This window comes from Lagopus muta, chromosome 6 (assembly GCF_023343835.1).
Source record: "Lagopus muta isolate bLagMut1 chromosome 6, bLagMut1 primary, whole genome shotgun sequence".
Lineage (NCBI taxonomy): Eukaryota > Metazoa > Chordata > Aves > Galliformes > Phasianidae > Lagopus > Lagopus muta.
In genome coordinates, this window is record NC_064438.1 from 10,377,360 (window position 1) to 10,401,739 (window position 24,380).

A 24,380-nucleotide genomic window follows, 5' to 3' on the forward strand; every position below is an offset into this window, starting at 1 on the left:
GTCTTGCCTGGCTATGGCTTGCCTGTTGCCTTCCTCACCTTGCCTGTGCCCCTCTAAGCAGCAGATAATTCTGCTCAAGATCCTCCACTTGCTCTCAGAACCACTCATCCTCATTCTTCTCTTGTGGGGACCACAAGCCCAGCCTGTCACTAGTCTCACATCCTCCAGGCTTCAGGAGAAGGAGAAAATCCTGCTTTTCCCTCTAGGAATATTTGAGCTCTTGTGCCACGTCTGCAAGCTCCCATGCCACTTCAAGACCAATTTCCAGCAAACAACAACCTTCCCCGCCTGCTGTATCAACAATTTGACAGACTAGTCCCATATCCAACACAGAATAAGCTTGAATTAACACTATGTTATGGCACCACTGACATAACAGCACGGCTGCGCAGGATGTCATACTTTCTTGGATCCAAGCTGCACAGCATAGATAATCATCAGGCAGTTGTTACCAAACTTAGATCCTGTTTTCATCCATACTTCAATTCTGCATATAAAGAACTAATACAAAGGCCCATCTATCTGAACAGTCATTTAATTTCAGAAAGCTGAGTTTTAATGGAACTTCAAAGGGATGGGTATCTTTTGCCCTGCCATAAACACCAAAATGGCTTTTGGCCATGAGGGCATAGCATGCACAACAGTCAGACACTGCCATTGGGTAGTCTAGGCAATTCAGCTGGGTTTTGAAATGGTCCCGTGGAGACTGCCAACATGAATGGCATCAATTCAGCATACTTTTTAGGTGACTTATGAGCTTCATCTGATAATCCATAATGTTAGAGATATACCATGTTTAAGGGTGTCATCAAAAGACATGAAAAACAAAGCCATAATACCTACAGAACTTACACCACACTGGAAAACTCGTGTTTTATCACGGGATACACAACGTAACTATGTTTCAATCACTGTCATTCTCATTTTCTGTGTTTTGAACAAGATGGCTATGAAAACAAGTACTATCACAGCTTTAGATGTCCCATTTCTAAGCTCCCAATTAATTACATGCAATTTCAAGTTGTCTTAAAACCTATTGTTCACCACAAAACACGAAGTTAAAAAGCCAGACATGGAATCCAAATAACTGTAATCATCTTTTAGGTTAGTAATGTACCTATTCTCTTATGTTAGTATGATTTGGGTGCTTCAAGAACAGAGGACCCCAAAGAATTCCTGAACAATTCGGGGATATGATTTCTGTATATTTTAAACAAAGGTAGATATGGGAAAGTACCCCTCAAAGCTAGAGGAGACAGCTTCCTCCCAGAGCTTGACAGCATCTAATGAAGTCAAATCAATTGAAGTGTGTAAGGGGCATTTAAAAGTTCCTCGAAAAACACTCAGCTTTACAATTCTTCCCTTTTACAATGGCTATGGAGCCCTTCTGCCTTTTCTTGGGCATAACATATGCCAATTTGCAGATTATTCTTAAAACAGCAAGACATCGTCCCCTAGAATTCTCTACATCAGCTCAGGTTTTACAGCAACAAGCAAACGTGCAGCAATACACGCAGGATATAGAAAATTATATTCTTTCTTGAGAAGGAGAGTATTCTGTTGCTTACTCCCTTCTCATCGTTTAGGCTGAGAAAATTACATTAACATCATTGTTTCAACCGTGCTTCAGAGCAGTACCTGCGGTTATTAGGAATTTCAGTGGAAAACACAATTTTAATTGAAGCAAAGATCTCTTGAACTGCTTATACCCAGGGGAAAGGCAAGCGATTTTTGGGAAGCCTTCCTTGCATTCTTGTGTTACTCATGCATTCACACAATTCTCAACATCTGTCACCTGTAATTAAAAATAATGCTATTATCCAATCTCTGTGTGAAAAATGTGACATGTTGGAATGCTGGAGGGTATCTGGCCTTCCTTAACATTACTCACAAACATTCCGTAGCATTTCAGTGCACCATAGAATGGACAAGGAGATTAAGAAGTTCCCAATTACAGAAGAAATCCAACCTTTAAGAGTAAAAGATTGTTTTGAATCGCCGGGTTTGATCAAATTTATAACTCCTAAGATCTTTGGAAGGTGATTTTTCTTACTTGTAGTCAGAAAGGCCGGGTCCTATAGATTCTGTGTTTCCTCCCACGCTTATCCAGATTTCTTTTACTACCGCTACATTTTTTTCCTTCTGTGGCTTTGCGTCCATCGTCACTTAAGCAAGATAATCTAAATCTAAAAGCTTTCTGACTTACACCAGAGCTCTCATCGTCATACAGCTGACAGACAATCTGACCGAAGGAATGCAGAAATGTATTTTGTTGTGTTATTATTCATTTTAAATATTACTAGGCAGAACAGATATTCACGTCTGCCATGCACGTAGCCTGGTGCAGTTGTATCCCAACATTTAATCACGCAGGAAAAAGCAACGAGAAACACTTTCCTCACCCCAAAGCATGGGTGTACTTCAAGGACTGCATTGAAGGAAAAGAGCGGTTGGAATCAAACACTGATAAGCCGTAGATTTGGACTGTATCCATTAGCATCAAATTTTTGAAATACTACATCTTGAGAAACAGACATCCTGCCAACTCTATATAAAGGCATGGGCCGTTACATAAAGGGTACGTGGTACACAGTGGGAGAAGAGAACTGGTTCAGCTGCCACGAGGGAAGTGAGAGCCACACATTCAAGGGCTTCAACGCTGTTAAAGATGTTATAAAAGTTCGACGTTGTGCTCCACAGAGAGAATGCTAATGAAGTATTACAGTGATAGAATACAGTTATAGAATCATAGAACCCTTTGAGCTGGAAGGGGACTCTTCAAGGCCACCTGGTCCAACTCCTTGCAGTGAACAGGGATGCCTACAGCTCCATTGGGTTGCTCAGGTAGGAGCCTTTGAAAAAGTTGTTGCCCCAGTTACAAACTGTGGTAATTTCCAGGTAAACTGGTAATGCAGATATACTTTTGTAACACAAAACGTAGAAGTTAAGATTTGCAGCCTTAGTATTCATGTGCTGTAATACACATAACTTGGGAAACCTTATGCTTCCAGAAGAACTATGCATTTGTTCAGGCTTGTATCTTCACGCCATACAATAATACAGGAGAAATTATCTGGAGCAAGCACAATTCCTGATCTTTCAGTTAATTAGCAAACACATTCCAGAGTCTCACATGATCCAAATTTTCCATAAATAATACGCTGAACTGATTAACTGATAAATGTCTTCATCTGCTGTCAGCATCTGCATGCTGGGAGAACAGGTTTCTCTGGCATCCCATACCTCTCTCCAACTGACAGTGTTTCTACGGCAACGTTCACATTTATTAAGGCTGGATATAGGAGCACTGCTGAACTTGTATGCCTGAAGCGTAAGTGAGAACAGGCGTAGGAAAAAACACCTGTTCTGACTTACAGAGTAGGCATACAGACCCTGCAATAATTATATCCCCTGTTAAAGATGGATTAACATAGCATCACTTTAAAATACAAGCATGGAAGCACTGACAGGCCAAACACCTCGAGGTTTGACCAGCTCATTTTCTTGCATCCTTCCACACGGGTAACAGATCCCTACATAACACAAATGCACAATACGCACAAATGAAGTGTGCTGTTCCAAATGGCAGTTTTCAGGTGTTTTGTAAGGGAGCAAAGATGTTGCTTAAGATCTAATAGATCATTGCCTGGAGAATAGTTCCCATCCCAAGCTGCCTTCCATTGAGTGGCATCCTACAGACAGCCCTGAAAGAGTGGGATAACGCCCAGAGCAGGCACCTCTGAATGGGACAGAAATGACACAGGTAGTGGTTGAACTGAACCTTGGGCACGAACTTGGAGATCCAAAAAGAATTCACTACTCAATGGTACACACTTCTGCACACAAACAACTCTTCCACGTGTTTCAGCACAGCTGAAATTGGTTCACTAACACTGTGGAATTCAATAGATATTGGGAAGGATGACAGATTTAATCTGAAAAACAATTAAAAGCAGAGATGTGGATGCCCATGCAACACATCATCTTGGTTTCGGATAGTGCATGAGAGCTGCAGATGCTGCTAACATTAAATATTTAAATTGAAAAGAGAAAACCATGAAGGTCACGGGGAATCTCATTTAGAGTGAAGTTTCTCCACGTTATTAAAATATTTATGCATTCTACTGTAATAAGTGTATGGCTTAAGGACAAGTCTGCGGCCATCACTCTTTGCTCCTGTGTCTGAAGATGAGTGGCAATGAAGTTATTCTGAAAGATAAGAATTAGAACCCATCAATGCGTTTTGAAATTCAAATCATTTCCACGTAACAGCACGGCTGTCTAACCTTCCTAAATACACAAAGTAAATGGCACTTCCGAACCTCAGAAACAATTAACAAACAGCAGTATTCTTACAATTCCTCCATGGTATTATAAAGCCTTAGAAAAAGCAGAGATTTTTATGGAAAAATATGGCCAAGTAAATGCCAATACGGTAAAGCGTATTGTAAGTAAAGCAGCAGAGCTGTGAGCAGACACTATAGGGAGGACCTGAAACATCAAACCGGAACCACAGTGTGAATGAGACATGGGAGCAGAGAGCCCCACTAACTATGCTATTGCAGCAGGATCAGGACAGCACCAGATCAACTGTTGTGCTTCCCCTAAATGAAATTCCAGTGAAAGAAAGAGCAAAACAGGGGCAGGCAAGATTCAGATATTGTGCATTTTATACCTATGTGAATAAGTGCATCATTCTGACGAAACATGCCACACTGATACAAACAAAAATGATGGGCATGGTGGAGTGGGTTAAGATGGCAAGCTATAAAATACACTGGGAGAAATGAAAACAGAGCAGTATCAGAAATACCTCGTGAACTGCACTGAATAATTGTGGCCTCAAGCAGTAAGTTGCCTAGGTCAGTATCACAAACATACAGGCAAAGGCATGGCTAGAATTCTGTGTGTTTTGTCAGTATCCCTCTCCTGATGAACTCATCGCCCTGACTTTCAGACAGGAGACCCTCCCTAGGCCAGCTGTACGCAGCCAATCCATCCCGTTGTGCTTCAGTAAAGCACAATCTCTAGAGACAAGCCAGCAGTGAAACAGATGCAGCACGTTAGTAAGACGAGCTGCCAACATCAGAGCGCATCGGTTATGCATCGCTAGGCAACCCAAAAACACACACAGAAACCCACCCCACTGGAACAAACCATGAGGGTGGGCCAAAGCTACACAGCATCTTTTTTCATGACAAAACCTGCACATCTCCATTACTTCCCAGGTCCCTACTGATGATTTTCGATCAAGTGTTTCTTATCACTTGTGAGACAGCACCCTCTGCTGTAATAAATCCTATAGAACCCATTCAACAGCAGTAATAAAGTATATTCTCCTATGGCCTGATTTCCTTTTGTTATGTATTACCTACCTCATGTTCTATAAGGATGAACCTACCTCTCTGTTCTAAATAGAGATGCTCTGAACTACTGAGAAATATGGTTTACTGGGCAACACTGGTGGTAGGTGGATGGTTGGACTGGGTGATCTTAGAGGTCTTTTCCAACCTTAATGATTCTGTAAGTCTATGAACCAAAATCAATCTCTAATTTCAGTAGCTGAGCAAAATCTCAGCTCATGCACAATTGGATATGTCAAAAAAGGAGATTCTCATTCTAAAGCACGGGTAGGAAGCAAACATTAAACTCTAAAAAACATATTCAAGCTACTGAAAAAATATGCACACCACATTGTACAAGACCCATTGTGCAAGGGAGCCAGTGAAACCCATGACAGATGGAAAAGGAATCCTGAGGTCTCAGCTTGTGCTGAACAGGTGTTTTCTTGTCCTTGTGCAAAGTCCTGATAGCAAAATACATCCTAATCCAAGTTACATTATTTGACCCTTTTGGTAGATTTATGAGTCATGTGCAAATATGGTTTTCTGTTCTCCAAACAGGACTGCAGATTATGAGGCAGGACTTAGATAACAGACACTGGAAATCACCCTTCATCTTCAAAAACATCCTTCCTTGGCTGTGGTCAGCAACCCTATCTCATCACACCAGGCTAAGAGCAGCTGTTATTGCCATGTCGGCTAGCATACTGCTCATTGCGACCTTCTGCAGAGATGAAACCATTCACTGCAGTCCCAGGACTTTCTTCTGCCTTGCTTTGACTTTAAATGGTTGGCAAATAAAATCTTCCTCTTCCCCTGCCCATGAAAAGCAGCTTACCCATACACACAGAACTTCCCAGGACAGCACACACAACATACTGCTATACAATATTTCCCTCCCACTCCCCAAATTCTGAAGTACTAAGCAAGTAAAATCACACTCTGATAATCCCCACTATTTCCTTGTGATTCTGGCATAACTTCACAGGAGGCAACACAACCACTCTGAGTTCCCACTGCTGTGGGATCATGCAGAGACACAACCTCATTAGCAAGGCAGATCTGCATATTCAGAACTCCAGCTCTTGCTGGTACCATGCGACGCGATGAGTTGGAGCTTTCATTAAAAAACATAATATCTGAACCAAAAAGGCATTTCCAAACAGGCAAAGCTCACTCAGGTCACTCAATAAAACCATACTGTGTTACTCTGCTGACTTGCTTTCTCTAACATTCACTGGAGCCCCATAGTGCCTGTTAGGGCAGATAGAGTTCTTAGAAGTCACATCACCATGGCACTCAATGACAACTGTATCTACTACTTTTATCTGGCATACATGACTGTGGTTGTACGTTCTGTGATGAGCACATTCAGTGCTCACAGAACTGCACAAGGAAGTCTGAGCCTTCCCAAATGACTTGCAAGTGTCTTCTTTGTTCAGGGATTAAGTCATGGCAAGTTCCTTATCTATAAAGACCTTTATCTCACTGCATATAGTGTGTGTGCCTGTAAGAAAACAGTAAAACAAGCTATAGGTTTCTGGAAGTCACATATTTCAAATTCAGCCTTAAGAGGTGTACAGACTTGTCTGTATCATTAGTATGCACACTGTGCTACACAAATACTGGCTACTGGGCACAGAATGATTTCCATGGCTTGAAAATAACCACTGGCAGCTGACTTCTATTTTGTGATTAAGCACTAAGAATCCAGAATTGTGCAGCTGCATCAGTGCTTATATGTACTGATAAAAAACTAGATGGCAAAAAGTACTGGGAAGAGCAGACAAGGAATCAGTTATACGAGCATTACTCATTAGCATTTTTGCACTGTACAACAGCCCTGAAAATGTTATGTTACCTGTGATGATAATCACGTTTCAAAAGAATTTGAGAAACTGACCAAGTTTAAGATTCTACCACTTGCTGGAAATAGCTAAGTTTCAGTACTGTCCCTTTCTGATGTTGGAAGTGAGCACATTATTAAACCAGCCATCTAGAACACACAGATGTTCTAGATTCAAACAACTTTGATTCAGTTGTCAAATGTGTATTCCCATAGATACACCAGATTATGAATTGTCACAAACACATTCACACAATTCAGGCCTAGTCATTATATCAGATACCTGCAAAAAGCAAGAAGCACCTTCTTAGAGCTTTAGAATATCCATCAGAAATTAAGCACTAAGCAAACAGCAAATGATAAATTTATCATTAAGAGACAAAAGACTAGAGGCATAATTTGTTTATTGTACTGTGAGCATCAGTATATATTAGAGACAAAGAAAACATGACTTCCAGGACAAGGAAAAAGCCTGGAGATTGAAAGTTTTGCTCAGTAACAACCATGGAGAACCTGTAAGTTATCTGCTGGAATGCTTTCAGCTCAAAAGCTTGGCTTCTACAGTTACAGAACACTGAAGAATATACGATGTTCTGGATCCCAAAAGCCACATATCTAAAGTTAAATTGTGAAAGACCCAAAAAGATATTACGTAAAATTTATAAACTTGTTTTCTTCTGGGACAGATTGATCTTGTCTCCAAGACTCAGGGCCATTCCCTGTAAGGAAAAGAAAGATGTTTATGACACTGGTACTTCAATAAAACCACTTTATCCGTACTAAAAGGAAATTCCATATACAGGATGTTAAGTAGCTAGTGGCATAGGAATCAAAATATATCTAACTGTTCACCTATCTGCATAAATTCTAGTGCATACCATCTTAACTCCAGGAAAAGGCCACACTGATAAATATTACTGCAGCAGTGAAACTTCAAAGAGTTAGCAGCTAATAAACCTGCCTTCAAAATAAGAAGAAAAATTAATTTTGAGCTTTTTGACCTTCCACCAATTGGAAGTATGTGCCCACTAGAGAAAGGACATCTGTCAATATAGTTACTGAAATTCAACTGTTGAAAATCTCAGTACTGACAGAAGTACTCAATACATCAAGGCTATAGAAAATAATTTTATCACAGAACCATGTTACTATTGCACAGAAACTGAAGAAGAAATGCCAAAAGAAACTGCCCAAATAAAACCACCTAATCTACACAATGATCTCAAGGTGAGACCAAGCTGGCAAATGTAACTGAATGCTATCTTATGTAAAAATGTCACTGTAAGTGTATCACAAACATGAAATCACTCCAAAATTTTCATAATGATATCACAAACCAAATGGTTTCTTTGACTGTAGTAACTTCAACACAATTCTTTGCTGCATGCTGTTTAAAATACTTTTATTATTACAGCAGCTACTTCCGTATTTGCTTCCACACTAAACAATTCTAAATCTTGTAGTTTTTAGTCAGAAGGTGGAAGTTCTTTAGAACTTTTAAGACACATGGATATATCTTTAGAAAACTTCAGTTAGGACACTTCAGTTTTTGCTTCTTCTTTCTTGTAAAACTGAAATATCTACTTTAGTAGGAATAAGATCACAAAAGCTCAGGGAGAGCTGATCTTTATTTAAACACAAATGAAATATAACATCCTACTAGCAGTGCTAAGGGTACAAATTCAGAAATCTTGTTCCAAACACCTATTCTATGGCAATGCACTGGGAGAGAAGATGTTTTAGTGCATCTTACCCCACATTTTTCTCAAAATTTTACCTAATTTAATGAACACCCCAAAAAGTTGCAAGTTTTTAAAGAGTGCCTGTTAGGTTTTCTTACAAACCAGAAGGAATGGTGCTCTGAATGGAAGCTGCATTACCTGGCTCTTTGCACGGATTCGTATGTGACCGGTGACAGGAGCCTCTGGTCCAAGATGAATTGGCTTTTCAATGCTGACATTTGCAAGTGCATCTTCTCCAAATATGGAACGTGCATAAAGATTGGCTGCCATAAAGCCACAATAACCAGAAAGCGCCTACAGAAACAAGTGAACACATGAGAAAGGCCAAAACCCTACAAGCACACTCTTGCTCATCTTAGGTATAGTTTTACTTCAGCTACAGTCCATGTATTAGTTATTAGCTGTAATACACACACACTGTACCTTAATAGCTACTTCATATATCTCACTTTACAGCAAGAAGAATACACTGTCAAAAGAAAAGCCAATTTTGATACAGAAGAAAGGATCTTTGAGCTACTGAGAAAACTGTATAAAAAGAGATAGTCCCATCAAAGCTGCTACAAATTACAACAGACATTCTAATTTTCTTCTTGCTGAAGAAGAAATAGCTCAAGTGATGAAATGACACAGAATTCGTTAACAATTAGCTTTTTAGTCACTTCAGAACGTTAAGAACTTTGGTTATATATATTATTTTGTACTTCTAACAAGCATTTCTAACAACATGCCTAACAGATGCTGAACAAATTACACAGAAAGAGCACACGAGTGAAAAACTGTACCACAAAAGAGTCTACAGGCAAAGAGCTCACCTTCTCTGGAGTGAGGCACTTCATATTGGTTGACTTCAGTATGTGCTGCAAGTATTCATTTAGATCAATGATATTTGTATTCACCGTAACCTGCACAAAGAGAAAAAGGACAATTACTTTAATTAGCATATCAGGCACTTCCAAAAGCCCTTCTGCAGTGCTCTGTAACAAGCACTGCCATCACATTTCTCTTTGAGGAGCAACACATTGAGAGAGCGAGCTGCACGCCACATTATGCACTGGAATAACACACAAACTACCTCCTGCCATCCACTCACTCAGGGGTAGAAGCTCCCATTTTATTACTATAGTCTTTAAAGCATACGAGATGCATATGGTACTCAGTTAAGCACACAGACAGGACCAACATCCAATGCAAACATCTAATCTTTAAAAAACCCAGGCCACCAGATATGTTTGAAGAGGCACCTACTTCTACACAGACAAATACAGCTAGTGTTACCTGGTGTTAAACACAATATAAGGAAGAATCACTTGTATCACAGAAGCATCTGAATGGGGTTTATACCACATGAGATAATGTTGACATAATGAGTTAGTGTGGAAGAGGCAAGAGAGTGACAAGTCATCCCACAAGAACCCCAAATAACATACAGAAAGTAAAACTAACTTTGTTTTCCCACTCAAATTCTGCCCACATCTGTCTGAACTCTGCATCCGTACAAGAGGCTGGCTGGATATAATCCATAATGTCAATGTGAATGTCACTGAGAACCACGCAGTTTCTGTCGCTAGCAGCTCCAGAGACATCATACACTGCAATAAGAAATACAAACCACATTAATGCTTACAAGAGTGATTTTGCAGTAAGTAAGAGTACCCAGTTACCATTTGTCAGCTAGCAGCTCAGCCCCATGTTGATCTCTACCCTTCTCAGGTGCTTTCCCCAAGTTGCCACAGAACTCTAAGATAGATGCATTGGTTTTTCAGGCAATGCTGCCTAAGGTCATTTTCAATTCAGAGACTTGGGCTCAATAATCACGCTGACAATCACTCTGAAGGCAGTGTGCTCCACCAGGATTTTTAATTAAAATACAAACTTTCAGAAAGATCATCACGAAATATTCATACATTGCAAATCATTTCATTTCCTTTTCCAGTACAAAGTGCTTTATTTATTCCTTTCTGAGCCCACCGAGCAGTTAAGAAATACCCCACACAGTATTCTGCACACACACACACACACACACACACTGCCTACTTACCGATATTACCAAAAATAATCCCATTTTCTGTTGAAGCAACTTTGACGTTAGCTTTTATGTTTGCAAAGTCATGTGGAGCAAGTGTCAAAGGAGATGGTTTTTCTACAAGTTTCAAGTCACCTGTTTAAATAAATTTGGGGGAGAGCATCAGAGAATGTTACCAGTACACAACAATTCCACTTTTGGAACATTTACTGTTGTGCGATTCAATTGCAATGCCTGCAGAGCTGCACTGCATTACTTTGTTGATTTTACATCAAAAACTTCAGTTAAAATGTACTCACCCAAAGGATACTGAAAACACATGGGAACACTGACTTAAATGGGCTTTGGATTGAGCTTGGTAATACTTTTAACAAGCAGAAAACTGTCACTTCTGCCTTGCATTTTAATCACTGCCAACACCATAACACTTAACACGACTGTCTAGTGCCTTAAAAACAAAGTTCAACGTTCAGTATTGCATGCACTGAGCTATCTCAGAACAGGTCAAAGTACCATCTTGATTTTGAATATAACTGCTGCTTTCCCTACTCCACTAGCAAGAAATTGTAGGAGACTCCCTAGTTCTACCAAACAGTGCCAATGCCCAGCAATGCTTCTCACCCAGCGTGGCCAGCTCCAGTGTGCAGTTCTGCAGAGTATCACTGGTCTGATTTACCACGAGCACATCCAGCACAATGTCATACTGGTTGACATGGACATAGGCTTCTGCATAAACAGGGTCTGAGAAACCCGTTAGTTGTGTAACCTGTAAAGGAAAAGAATTTAAGGTATTTTTCTCGTAAGCCTTTTCTAATAGGAAATCATGACAAACAATGCCAAAACAATAAACTACAATTGAATTCACTGCTCTTTGATATGAGCCCCCAAATCAAACAGAAAAGGTGTGTAAGGAGGTTTAAATTTCACATAACTATCTTCTCAGAAAGAGAAAAAAAACAAACAACACTTCAGCCAAATACCACAAACTTAGTCTAGAAAATGCTTAAGTGACATTCTGCAAAACCAAAGTCCGTATTTCTTGCACAAGCTTTCAAAAATTAACAAGTTCTGAAGACTTAACAACTAAATCACAGTGATCCTCCGTATTATTTACACAAATGCATTTTTAAATCCATCCTTTGCTCAGCTGTCCCTTTGCAGACATACTGCAATTCGTAACACTTTTACAGATAGAACGTTTTCTGAACTGAATTCATCTAAGATCCCAAAACATTAACTAAAAAGCTGTGTTATATTTAAAAAAGATTAGAACGAAAAACAGTGACTTCAAATTGAAAGGTAATTTTAAACATTAAAAAGAATTTACACAGACTTTGAGAATGAAAGCCTGCTTTCCTAACTGGAGTTCAAGAAGCGTTTGGACAACACTCTCAGAGACAGGGTTTGATTCTCAGGTGCTTCTCTGCAGAGCCAGAGGTTTGGCTCGATGACCTTTGTGGGTCCCTTTCAACTTGGGATATTCTGTGGTTTTATGAACCACTTTAGACATTCTCTGTCAGTTGAAATAACCAACAGCAAAAAAGACAAACTGAAAAAAGATACACCACACTTGTCAACAGGACATGGCAGAAAAGAAAAAGGTCCTTAACTTGTGACATCCCTGCTCTTCTCATAGTGAACCTTACTGGGCTCTTCAAAGCACCACACAATTTCAATTTCTGCATGCCACCAGCTTAGCACTGAGCCTCCTTGCCACTCTTCTTCCCTCATGATAAGGGAATAAAGCACAATGAATTTTTTTTCCTCTTTCTTTCCCCCTAATCAACAAACATATGGGACTTCCTAATCAACAACATAGCCTGATTCATTAGTTCCAGTATGCAACTCCCATAGCTGATTCTGCACATGAGCAGAAGAAAGAGTATATAATTAAAAGACTGACTATTAGATTACCTTATTAAGTTTGGATGCGAGAGGATCAGCAGCCTCTTTCCTCTGTGTGTTTCCCATTGCTGCGAGAAGGCTGAGCTGAAACTGGTCTTCTTTTGAGCTCATTTCATTTTTAGCAGTAAGCTGCATGAAGGAAATGGGATCGTCTGGCTGAACTGTCACGTTCCTTTTCTCTGATTCTTTCTGCAGAAAAAAAAACATCATAATTAATTCCCTCACTTAGCACAGAACACAGAATGACTGAAGCAGACATAGTCAAATGGAGACATTTCTGGGACCTGCTTGGATGTGAACAACATTAAAAAAAAAATTCCAAGTGTTTATGATTACACATTCATAATATCTCACCTTCTGGGAAAGTTTCTCTTCTTCTAGCTTGGCTGACAGCATATGAGAGAGGGACTGCCTGCATTCTTTGTTGAAAATATCATTCATGAGCGGAGAACATTCTGACAAAACTTTCAGGCACAGGGAAATACGATCCACATCATCATCTGTAATGGGCTTCTTGGGAAGAGAAGACTTTCCCAAATGGAGAATAGTGGCCATCAGCAGCATTGCTTCAGCAATAAAGGACTGAGAAGGAAGACAAATGAAACAGAATGAAAGGAAGTTATTGAGCTTTTAAAAAGCTTTAAAGAAATGCTTATTTCTGGGGCAAATCAATCAAATTCATAGGAATCTCTGGACTTTTTTTTTTTTTTTGGATCTGTCAAGAGACAAAGCACCAAGAGTTAAGAGACTTCTGATATGGTGGCTGGAAAGCAGCAAGCCCTATTTGTGACCCAAATTATTATTACGCAACCCTGTAGCTGGCCCAAATTATTATTACACAACCCTGTAACTAGAATTTGATTCAGGACTTAATCAATTTTGTATCTGCTTAAAAATCCATTGAACAAAAAGAAAAAAGCAAACCCCACTAACAAACAAAAAAAACCCCAACCCACCAACCAGCTCCTCTTTGCAACTACAGTGAAAGCACATAGATGACTTACATTTTGCTTCTTCTTTTCCTGAACTAGTGACACATATCGTAAAGCAATCTTGGTTAAAGTGGTAGCAAGGGAAGCCGCGACAAAGAAATCCCCATCAAGCAAGAATCCTCGCAGTGGAGGTCTACAAGGACAGGCAGTCATCAGAAAACTAGCTCAGAAGATACTTTAAAAACAGTAAATCATCTCAACCCCTCAACTCTCCATGAGAGAATGTCACTTAAAAAAAAAAACAAACAACAGAACAACTCAAATGTTTACTAGATCTAGTAAGAAATCTTAAATACCTGTCCTCCTCCTTTTTGGTGGGCCGGGAACTACTCAGAGCACTCTGGGTTGCATAAGTACCCATCTCTGTCACCAGTTTCTGGACTGGGCCCACAGTCACCTCTTCTTCAGGTTTTAGCTCACCAGCTTCTTTCTTGATTTCAGATTCTACAATTGGGATCTAAACACGAACAGGTAAATGTTCACACGGATATAGAAGCCTCCGACAGCTGTGCATAAAGCTCACAATGCTGCATGCAGTGCCTTAGAGCTCCCAAGACTGAAAGCACTCTTCATTTGTCAGTGGATATGTTCAAGTCACCACAGTTATCTGAAACAAGCAATTTTTCACCCACCCTGCTAAGTCTGAAGCATTCAAATCTTTATTCTCAGTACATGCCAGTTGCTATGTAAAAATAATTCAATACTGAATGCAAAACCTAGTTTTTGCATTTGGCTTCTTGCAAGTATAACATTAGATTATAATGCTCAAAACTCCGTACTGCATTTTAATTGTTTTAAATCCTTTCCTTAGCACAATGCATGTAGTAAGATAAACCACAAAAAGCTAGAATAACAAAATAAACACACCTCTCCAAGTGATCTGCGAACTTCTGTCATTACACTTTGTATATCCTCCTTTGTGCTGCAATACTCTCCAAGGATCCATAAAGCTCCTCGATAAATCCTAAAATAAGAACAGGAATTTAACCATGCTTTCCTGATAAATCAGCATCAAGGGTAGCTATTCATGGACAAATTCTAAGGGATGTGATGGGCAGGAAGCAAGTTTGATCTGGAACATTCATCCTTTCAGCTTCAATAAACTAATGAACAAGCATATAAAATAAGATTTCTTCTCTGCTGCTTTTTATTCCATCTGTGCGAAGCTTGATATTTATAAAATTACATTTCATTACCATCACAACCAACTCCACTGCATGCTAACAAAGACAGCTATAATTTCCCCAACGACCTCAGGCAAACGAGTAGGAGAAATGACAAAACAGAAGGCTGAATGAAGATTAAAGAATAGCAGTGTTCTTCAGGGTTTCAGGGCTTATTTGTCACCTAACAACATAATGACAGAGCCAAGGATTTGGGATATCCGGAAAGAGGTGTCTTCAAACAGAAAAATTCCCTTCATATGACTGACCCATCAGAATGCCAAGCCTGGAGTGCTTTGCAAGTACTGAAGATGCTTTGCAGATTCGTATCTTAGGACTCTTTTTTTCTGACAAATGCCCAACTTTTTCCAGTTCCCTAGAAGTGCAAATTCCCACTGCAACACTCCCTTAGTAATTCTGTTTTAACAAATATATCACTTTGCTGTTGGTCTTCAATAACATCATCCTCTAACAAATAGAATACAATTAACAATAGCATCATAAAAACGAATTTGAACTGATCTGGGTTCAACGTAACAAGCACCCAATCTATCATGGACAAAAAGGCAAGATGGAAACCATTTCCCTATGGTCATCTACCTCCTGCACCTTCCGTGCGCATGGGCTGCAAGGCTTTTGGTACATACTTAATGACAATACACATTTAATGCAAATGAGCCACACACTGCTCCAGCTCTGGTTTGATACCGTGTCTGAGACTCACTTGACAGATTTAATTGCATGAAAGACTTCAAGCATCTTCTCAACGATAAGAGGTCTGAGGTTATCGAACCGCTGGATCGCTTCCCGCACAAATTCCAGTACGTCAGCAGCTGCAGCTTCATTATTATCACTGAGGAACTCCATCAGCTAGCACAGCGTGGGGAGCATTAACACAAAGAACAAAAAAGTTACCTTTGTATCACTGTACTTCTACATTCAGATGCAGATATTTCTTCAGCAATGGAAACTGGCCCGACTTAGTGTAAATCCACTTTAAGAAAAACCTCAGCTTCACATATTCTTTTACACAGGCAGGCAGGAAGGTTTTGGGGACAGCTGGACATAATTGAATGACAATATAATTAAACATTTCCATACCACTGGAATAACATTTGCAGCCATATCTGGGAACCGAACACTACAGGAATGCAGTGTGCGAACAAGCAGCTGTCTGTATTTGTCAGTATCTTCATGCTCTGTCACATTATTAGTCTTAATCACTTCTTTCTTCAGAACAATCACAAGCTGCAGGAAAGATCAAACAAAATTGAGGAAAGTCACGTATTTTTCTGGAGAATAAAAACATGTTATGAGACACATGTAATATATCTTTTACCTCCTCCACATTTCTTGAAGAAACCAGATCCAGAGCCAGCTGAAGGGTTTTTTTGCGCACTTCCAGATCTGGGGTACTCAACACTCTGAGGATGTCCATAACGAGATCCTGAAACAGTGAAAAAATAGATAAATAACTGCTTTGTTGCTACAAATTACTCCATCTCCAGTTCTAATTTCCAGTCCCCAGTGATTTTCAAAGATCTTGTGGACACAGAATGCATAATACAGTGACAAACATGCAATGTATCTTAGAGCTTATGACATTCAGTGCTCATTTCATCCATTCTAACGCTTCTCAGGCAAGCTACTGAGCCTTACAGTCATGGCAACATTTACCATGGCTATTGCAGGCAACGGTAACAGCAAGCCTAAACATAAAAGACCATCCAGCTATTTTCAACAGATGTATCACCAGAAGGTTTAAATTTTAGAAGGGCATTTTGCACTGCAACACCTGAAAATTTATAGGAAAGGAAAAGCATTCAGATAGGCTGGCAAGAAAAGAGAGCTCACGTACCTGTAACACTCGCTCATGGGAGGGATGCTCCTTCAATTCAACCAAGCGGTCCAACACAATCAATTTCACATTATTATCACTTTCTTTAATAATCAAATCTATGTAGCATTGGGCAGCTGCCTAAATTAGAAAGGATCAAAAACATTTATATAAGTAACAAAGAAGGGAACTGGGCAAATCTTGGAGACAACTTCAGTTAAAGACAGCTTTTACTTTATTACTAAACAACAATTCAAGGAGTTGGCACCCAAATTAACTTGAGAACAGTTTAAACTTTCTGATAAACCATAAAGATGGCTCCATCAGTTTGTTACAATAACGCCACAGGAAGAAGCACAGCTTACAATGCACAGACTTGATTTCAAATTCAAGCAAAACCGTAAATTTCCTTGCATGCTTTCAGTCAAATCTTCAGTACAGGACAGGATATAAAAATTAATTTAAAATAGTTGACAGTGTTAGCATATCTAGATGTTTTAATGACAGCTTCTCTGTATGATATTTGTACTCAAGGAAAATGACTGCACTAAGGTAAGAATGTAAGAATTAACACACCTGAGCTTTTGAAGCTACTATTCACAATGTTTTTACTCTTATTCTAGGCTGGTATATTCTATTTTTGAATAGAACTTAGAATTCCTTTGTGTTCTCAAGTAATCAACAGTACAAAGATAAATAGGAATGTGAGGTCAAGCAGTAATCAATGCAAATCTGCAAAGCTTTGTTTCCACTTTGAGAAAGAATAACATTTCAGAGTAAAGAAAGTAATTCAATCTCTGCAAATCTTCAATACTGGTCGTCTTTGCTAAGAATGTCAACAAAACTGCAAGTTGATAACAACTACTGCAATAAATTGCACAGTATTTATGCACAATGACAGGCTTCTGTGTCCATCATCAAGTGGCATGAAGTCCTCCAGCCACAAAGCTGCAAAATATAGTCCTAGTATCTTCTGACCAATTTCAGAAGAGGTTTGAAGACAGTTTTACACATCAAGTGCCAAAAACCACACTTTGCTGCCGCCTTAAGACTTCAAAAGTACAAGGCATAACCCACAGTATTACGGTGTACCAGTAGGTACTGGAATGTCTGCAAACAGCACTTCTATACCTTGATTGCAGTCGGTGCACTGGAGAGTGTAACTAATGTTCCTGCTGCTTCATATTTCACTGCAGGACTCGATGACTGCAGCAGGTTGTAGATGCAGCGAATAAAGCGAGCTCTCTCTGATGGGTTGGCATGACAGACCTACATACAAAGATAATTAAGCAAAGGGTGACAACCTTTTCTGAGCATAAGCAGCATCATTCACAGTTTGAAAAGCTCTCAAAATTCTTTAACTGGAAATAGTATGCAATACTAGAAGGTCTTGACATGCACAAGTGGCCAAAATGCCTTTTCCAGCTGTATTCTAACTGTTCTACTAAGGGGTCTAATAGAACCTGTATTTTCTAAATACATCACAATATATTTTCCTTTTACCTTATAAATCAGTTCAACAATAACCAACTGCAGAATATCACCAAATGTCTGGACTTGGTCAATGCAGGTACTCAAATAATCCAATGCTCGATCCTAAACAAATAAAAGGCAAATCATTCCAAGATATTTCAGAGTTCTCAGCTACATTTTAAAGCAAAGCACATTATAAAAATCACGGAGTCAGAGAATCACCATGGTTGGAAAAGACCTCACAGATCATACAGTCAACCATCCACCTCTCACCAATACCACCAATCAGAAGAAAACTACACACAGTCAACCTTTCAATTGAAAGCTTTGAAGAATTTATGAAAAAATATTAAGTGTGAAGAGCAAATTAATAAACTCTGTCTGCACATGAAAAAAAATGAGACATGCCTTACCGTAATCAGGCACAAAATTCAATCACCAGTATAGCAAATGAACAGAATTTGCCATTTCTTTCCCATAAAACTATAAAAGCTATTAAAATGATTGGTAATCTAGGAGGTCTTCTCAATCCAGCAAGGCTCACATAACAAAATAATTACAGTTTTCAGCAACAACGTAGTCATCTTCAAATGCAGCAACTGTTCTTTAAAATGAAGACAGCACTAAAAACCTATATTAACTTATTTGCAGTTAAAGAATACTCCACAAATGATGTACAGCTGCCAAATACATTTTTTTTTATATGAATATGTTCACACTTCTAACAAACTACTGGCTAGTTACCTATGACATTTTCAGATATTTACTCTAAATAAATTTGGGGGCAAGTATCCTTACCTGATCTGCGTGAATTAACATCATAAATGCATTTCTTTTGCAACTTGCATCCTTCTCATTCACCAGGAAATCATGGATCAATTCGGGAGCATCAGGTATAAGATGTTCAAAATTTCTTTAAAAAAATCATAATTAAAAAGCTACTGATAAGGGGGAAAAAATACAGCTTAATTGCATACCCTACACAAATGTTTACAGAAAATCAAAGAGCATGAAACAGCAAAGTAGAACTTTTGTGTAGTCATTCGAAACTAGACAAGCTCAGTGAGCATAAAAATTGTCTGCTGTTATGACAGCTAAAATATTAATCCACTAATGATTTCAGCTTAATAGGAACAGTTGGTTATAGTGTTTAGATAAGAAAAAAACAAGCAATAGCATTCAGTATGTAAGCAGAGTAGAGGAGTAGAGGAAGGATGTCTTGCTTCAAATAAATGTATGCGCTTATACTCCTGTAAAGTTCTTCTTTGTTTATATTAGTGGACAACGATTACTGTGCATGAAGTTTAGATAACTGAGAAAAGCATTTGCCCTTACAAATTAACCTGCAATATAAGGATCTCAGTTGCAGCTGCAAAAGCACAAGCAGCACCTTCCACTTTTCCAAAGAAGTTCTTCACAGAGGAAAAAGCAAACAAAAAATCCATCCCACACCAACCTCCTCTTCCTCCTCGCTACCAGAAATTAATAATAATAAATACATATCAAAATACATATTTATGAGGTCTCCCAAGCCATCCAAGCCAACAAACATAGCCTTCCAAATACAGCCTTGGTCTTTTGTACTTTAAACAGATTCTGGCATTTACCTATAGATGGTGTAAATTGCCAGGACTGCATTTCTGCGCACATAGCTGTGACGATGCTCTAGGCACGCACGGATGGCTGGCATCAGAGGCTCCAGCAGTTCTGCTTCTTTCAGCTTGCAAAGAAAACGAAGAGTAGAGCCTCGGATAAACTCATTTGGATGCTGAAGATCCTACAATCAACCAGAAGCATATTTGAAATGTCAGATGCTACAGTTTAACTGCAAAGCTCAGGTGAACGCACTTGCTAGCCTCTTCCCAAGTTAAGTTTTTTGATGGAGCAAATTCCAAAAGTCTAAGAAGACAATTCTTTATCTTTTCATTAAAGGAATCTTCTTAAAACACTGAAGTTCCATGAAATTTAAAACAAGCATTTCCATGTAATCAAACTTGCAAGTCCTAAGTTTTTTCTGCTGCACTGCACGTATTGTATGTGACGCCTAAGGCTGTGAAAGCTCAGCCTGCAGGCATTCCAGCACAGTGGAATGACTCTACTGCATGTTAGTTATCTGCCTGCGGTCTATTCCCACAGAAACTGAAGGATTATCTTTGTGAAGGAGCGTCCCAAACACACTGCAACGAAGATATGCCACATAGAGCATCTACTCTTACTGACCCACTGTGTGTCCAAGGACACTATCGAGGTGGTAATGAGGTCACCCCTCATCTTTGAGGCTCTCTGACTTCATAAGATTGAGCACTGCACGTTTAATTGTAACAGGAAATGTGAAAATTCCTTAGCAGTTGGTTTGCTGGTTACATTTCAGCCAGCTATGAAGCATTTTAAGACAAAAGGGTTTGCAAGGAAATGCAGAGCGTGAGACGCTTTCATATATTTCACATAACAGAAAACGATGCACTTTCTAGAAAGTACACAGTATGTAAACATAGGCAGTAAAATAAACAAGAAGCTACCTTTCTATATGCATCACAGACAAGGATCATTTCCTGCAGAAGCCTGCCATCAGGAGTGGTCTTCGGCACTATCTCCCAGAAAACAAGCAGCAGCTTTTTGATGGTATGATCTTGGAGAGGCAGCACAAAACGTATAATGGTCATCAGAAGCCCAGGTAGTTTTTCACCATTCAGAATCATAATAATCACTTTCTTCAAGGCCTCTGTCTTCAACTTGACATCTCCTTTTTCTAGAGTGGATAGAAAATTCAAGAAAGAGAATCAAGGTAATTGTATGCTTAGGAAGGCTAACGTGACCCAGTTTAGTAGGAACAGCTGTTTTCTGGTCAGAAGATACAACCCCTCCCCAAAGGAGTACAGTTTAACATTTCAATAAAATCCACACCCTCACTTTTAAGAGCATAAAGAGGAAGCAAGGGGTATGTATAATATATAAGCCTGGAGTTTAAGCTTATTTTTGGGATCAATGTATTGGAATTAAAAGAATTCAACAGATTGCATCACTGCTCCAGTGCTTTCAAACAGCATTTCAAATCAGAATACTCCAATGCACTGTAATGTTACACTAAATACTGATGATGCCACTTCTGCAAGAAAGATACAGCTGTGCACAGAATAGTAAGTGATATGGTTCTCATTAACTAAGCCTGCCCAGACCTCAACATCTATTGCTTTGCACAAAGACTGAAAGTGATGTAAAAGTTCTGCACAGAATTTGGACAAAAAGTCACATAAGATAAATATCACAAACTTCTCAAACAGCAAGCAGAATTCACACATTTCAAACATCAACATAACAAAACAAACACTTATTTGCCTGAGTTTATGAAATGCAAACAATATTCTAGTAAAAGTGTAAGGACACCATGTGAGAATAATGATGGATGATCCTTCTCATCAGGGTCCATTACTTGCCTAGGTCATTTTTTAAGCTGATTTCAGAAGGTGGTTCTGAATCCATCGGGACATTGATTAACGTGTAGCACACGTTCTCAGCAGCTGTCATGGCTCCTGGTTACAAATGTTTTCTCAGTGGAAGGTTTATTTTGACACAAGTATCAGACAACCTAAAAAAACCAAGCAAATAAAGCCATCCCAGAGTTAACAGATTTTACTAATAACATAAAAATGATTGTCCAGCTGATTTAATGATTTGTAGAAGCTTGGATTTCTTGAGAAGCCACATTTGAAATACCTTCCCATTTTACAAACAAACAAATCAAGAGCATAACATTCCCCAAAGGAAAAAACAACCCAGAAATGAAAAATCTTTCTAATATGGCTACAGATGAAGGAGGATATTTGGCTGCCACTGAAAGGATGCAGCAACTTTTCCCTTGCCTACTCATCCCTCTGATCCCTATTATATTCACTATCTTCCCGGTGCTCTTCCACCTCTCCAGGTGAACTGACCCAAAGTGCAAAGCCAGCTGAAAGCATCTAAGTGAAAGAAAAGGGGAAAAGAAGAGTTTTCTTCCAGTTTAACAAACTGAATCAGCCAATGAGGAAGCTATGATGATGGGCACAAGATGTAAGAGTGGAAACTGAGGATGGCAGAACAGAAAAAAGTGAGATGGAAAGGAAAGCAGGACGACACTTTTACATACCAAGAACAATCAGACCTGTGGAACTCTACTCTTTAGCTGCCCCTATAAACTGATGAGGAAGGTCAGTATTCATACAGAGGAAAAAACTACCTGAGGGTTACAGACCCATCAAAGCTGCAATTCAGATTAAAAAAAAGTTAAATCCTCATTTTTTCTGTTTGTTTCTTCCTAGTGTAATTGATGCCTAGGATCTAACCAAACTTACTACTCTGTTTCTTAATGGAAAAATGTTCCAGTTTCAGTTTGCTCTGTTAGTGCCATGATACCACACTGATGAGCACAGGAAATTGTTAGTTTCTGTTACACGTCCAAAACTGCATTTTCTAAATGCGTGCAGAATAATGACTGTGTTCTCACTGCAATGAATTGTCTTGAAGTCTTACACAGAGTTTAACAAATCTTTGAAAGAAGACGCTTCTTTAAAACATGGCGTTATGCATCAGTCTGTTAATAAACAGTGCAAAAGCACACACTTGTTTGCTGTTCCATCACCATCCAAGACAGCAGTCAGTGACATGCCAAGTGAGAAAGACACTGTCTGAGTTCTGATCTCACCTCACCTCCACAGCTGTGTTGACACAACTTCTGAGATGCAAACTCTGTAAACCCTCCAATCCCACTTTATTTTTGAAGCAGTCATTTCAGCAAACAACATTCAAAAAACCAAACATTCATTTCCAGCTCAGTGAGCCTGAGAAGAAGCACTGCTCCACACAGAGCTCTGACTGACAACAGAGGAAAGAGAGCAGCTGTGGCAATGGAATGAATGAGTGAAACTGTGGATCCAAAGCCCCTTTTTTTTCAATCAAACAGGCACCTGAAGAACCTTAGGCTGAGCAGGAAGTTGTGCTGCTTTGGGCTGTGTCATCCTTCTACATAGAAAACAGCAAAACGTAAGAAGTACTGGAAAAGATAGTTGAAAGAAAAATGGCAATGCAACACCAGTTACTTTTTGTTACAGAATTTCTGTATTTCTACGGCTTCAATTCTTCAAGTTGAGCATTCGCAGGAAAGAAAAAGGAAACAAAGAGCCGTTTTCTTGCCTTGGTAACAGCTTCTAGGCAAGAGGGTGGGAGAGACAGCAGAGCTCAACGCTGCGCAGCCAGCGTTCAGCTCTGTGAGGAAGCTCAGCAGGCCCGTCCAAAAGGCAGCTCGCACACAGCCCTGACTGCAGAAACTCCTCAGACCCACGGCACAACTCTCCGTAACGCGGCGACGCGGCCCGAGCTCACGCAGCGGCGAAGCGCCCCGCCGGTCGGCCAACCCACAGCCGAGAGCCCCCGGGCACCATTCTGCCTCGCGGCACCCGGCTATTTTCAGCCCTCAGCCCGACGCCCGCGGCCAGGAGGAGGCCGGCGGCGGCCCCGCTGTCTCCCGCTCCCGTTCCCCGCCCCGGGTACGGCTACGAAGAGGTTTCCCCGCGAGGTGCCGCGGCGCGGAGCTGCGCACCGTGAGGCGGCGGTGCTGCTCGCGGCGGCCCGCTCGGATCGGAGGCAGTGGGCCGCGGCTCGGCCCGCTCAGCTCTGCCCGCGGCGGTTCGGCGATGGCTGACGTGGAGCCGCTCCCTCCCGGATGGCTCGGCGCTACGGCGGCTGAGATAGGACACGCCTCCTCCGTGCAGAAGAACGCGAAAGAGGCGGAGCCGCCGCCAGCGTTGCCGCGTGGCCGACAGGGGCGGAGCGAAGGGGCGCCACGAGGACGGCATCACGTGAGCAGCAGGGGCGGGCCTTCCGGCTCTGACGCTCTGACGTCACCGCCCCGCCAAACGGGGGAGCTTTGTTTTTTCCCCACCTCCCAAAGCCACGGTAGGTTCCAAAAACGCGATTTAATCCCATTTGTCCTTACATGCTAAAGACAGTAGGCATCCATTAAAAACCAGTATCTTGTGCTGTTTAAGAAAACCCCTTCCTCGACAGAAAAAAACACAG

At 40.2% G+C, this 24,380-nt stretch overlaps 1 protein-coding gene across 2 annotated transcripts; it reads right to left on the reverse strand.

The window, feature by feature from the left end:
- Positions 1-7,575: 7,575 nt before the first annotated feature.
- Positions 7,576-24,059, reverse strand: COPB1 (COPI coat complex subunit beta 1). Of its 2 annotated transcripts, none has more exons than XM_048949025.1 (22): positions 23,902-24,059; positions 21,761-21,912; positions 20,846-21,075; positions 19,934-20,103; positions 19,125-19,239; positions 18,357-18,449; positions 17,985-18,122; positions 16,875-16,994; positions 16,356-16,463; positions 16,118-16,264; positions 15,741-15,886; positions 14,721-14,817; positions 14,150-14,310; positions 13,866-13,986; positions 13,216-13,443; positions 12,871-13,050; positions 11,578-11,722; positions 10,972-11,091; positions 10,377-10,522; positions 9,746-9,835; positions 9,069-9,224; positions 7,576-7,907 (listed from the first exon to the last, which is right to left on the reverse strand). In XM_048949025.1, exons 2-22 carry the CDS (start codon positions 21,849-21,851, stop codon positions 7,848-7,850), a joined length of 2,862 nt encoding a protein of 953 aa, XP_048804982.1. In that variant the 5' UTR covers positions 21,852-21,912; positions 23,902-24,059; the 3' UTR covers positions 7,576-7,847. The 2 variants fall into 2 exon arrangements, with proteins under 2 accessions (XP_048804982.1, XP_048804983.1); XM_048949026.1 differs by lacking the exon at positions 23,902-24,059 and adding an exon at positions 23,496-23,811.
- Positions 24,060-24,380: the final 321 nt, after the last annotated feature.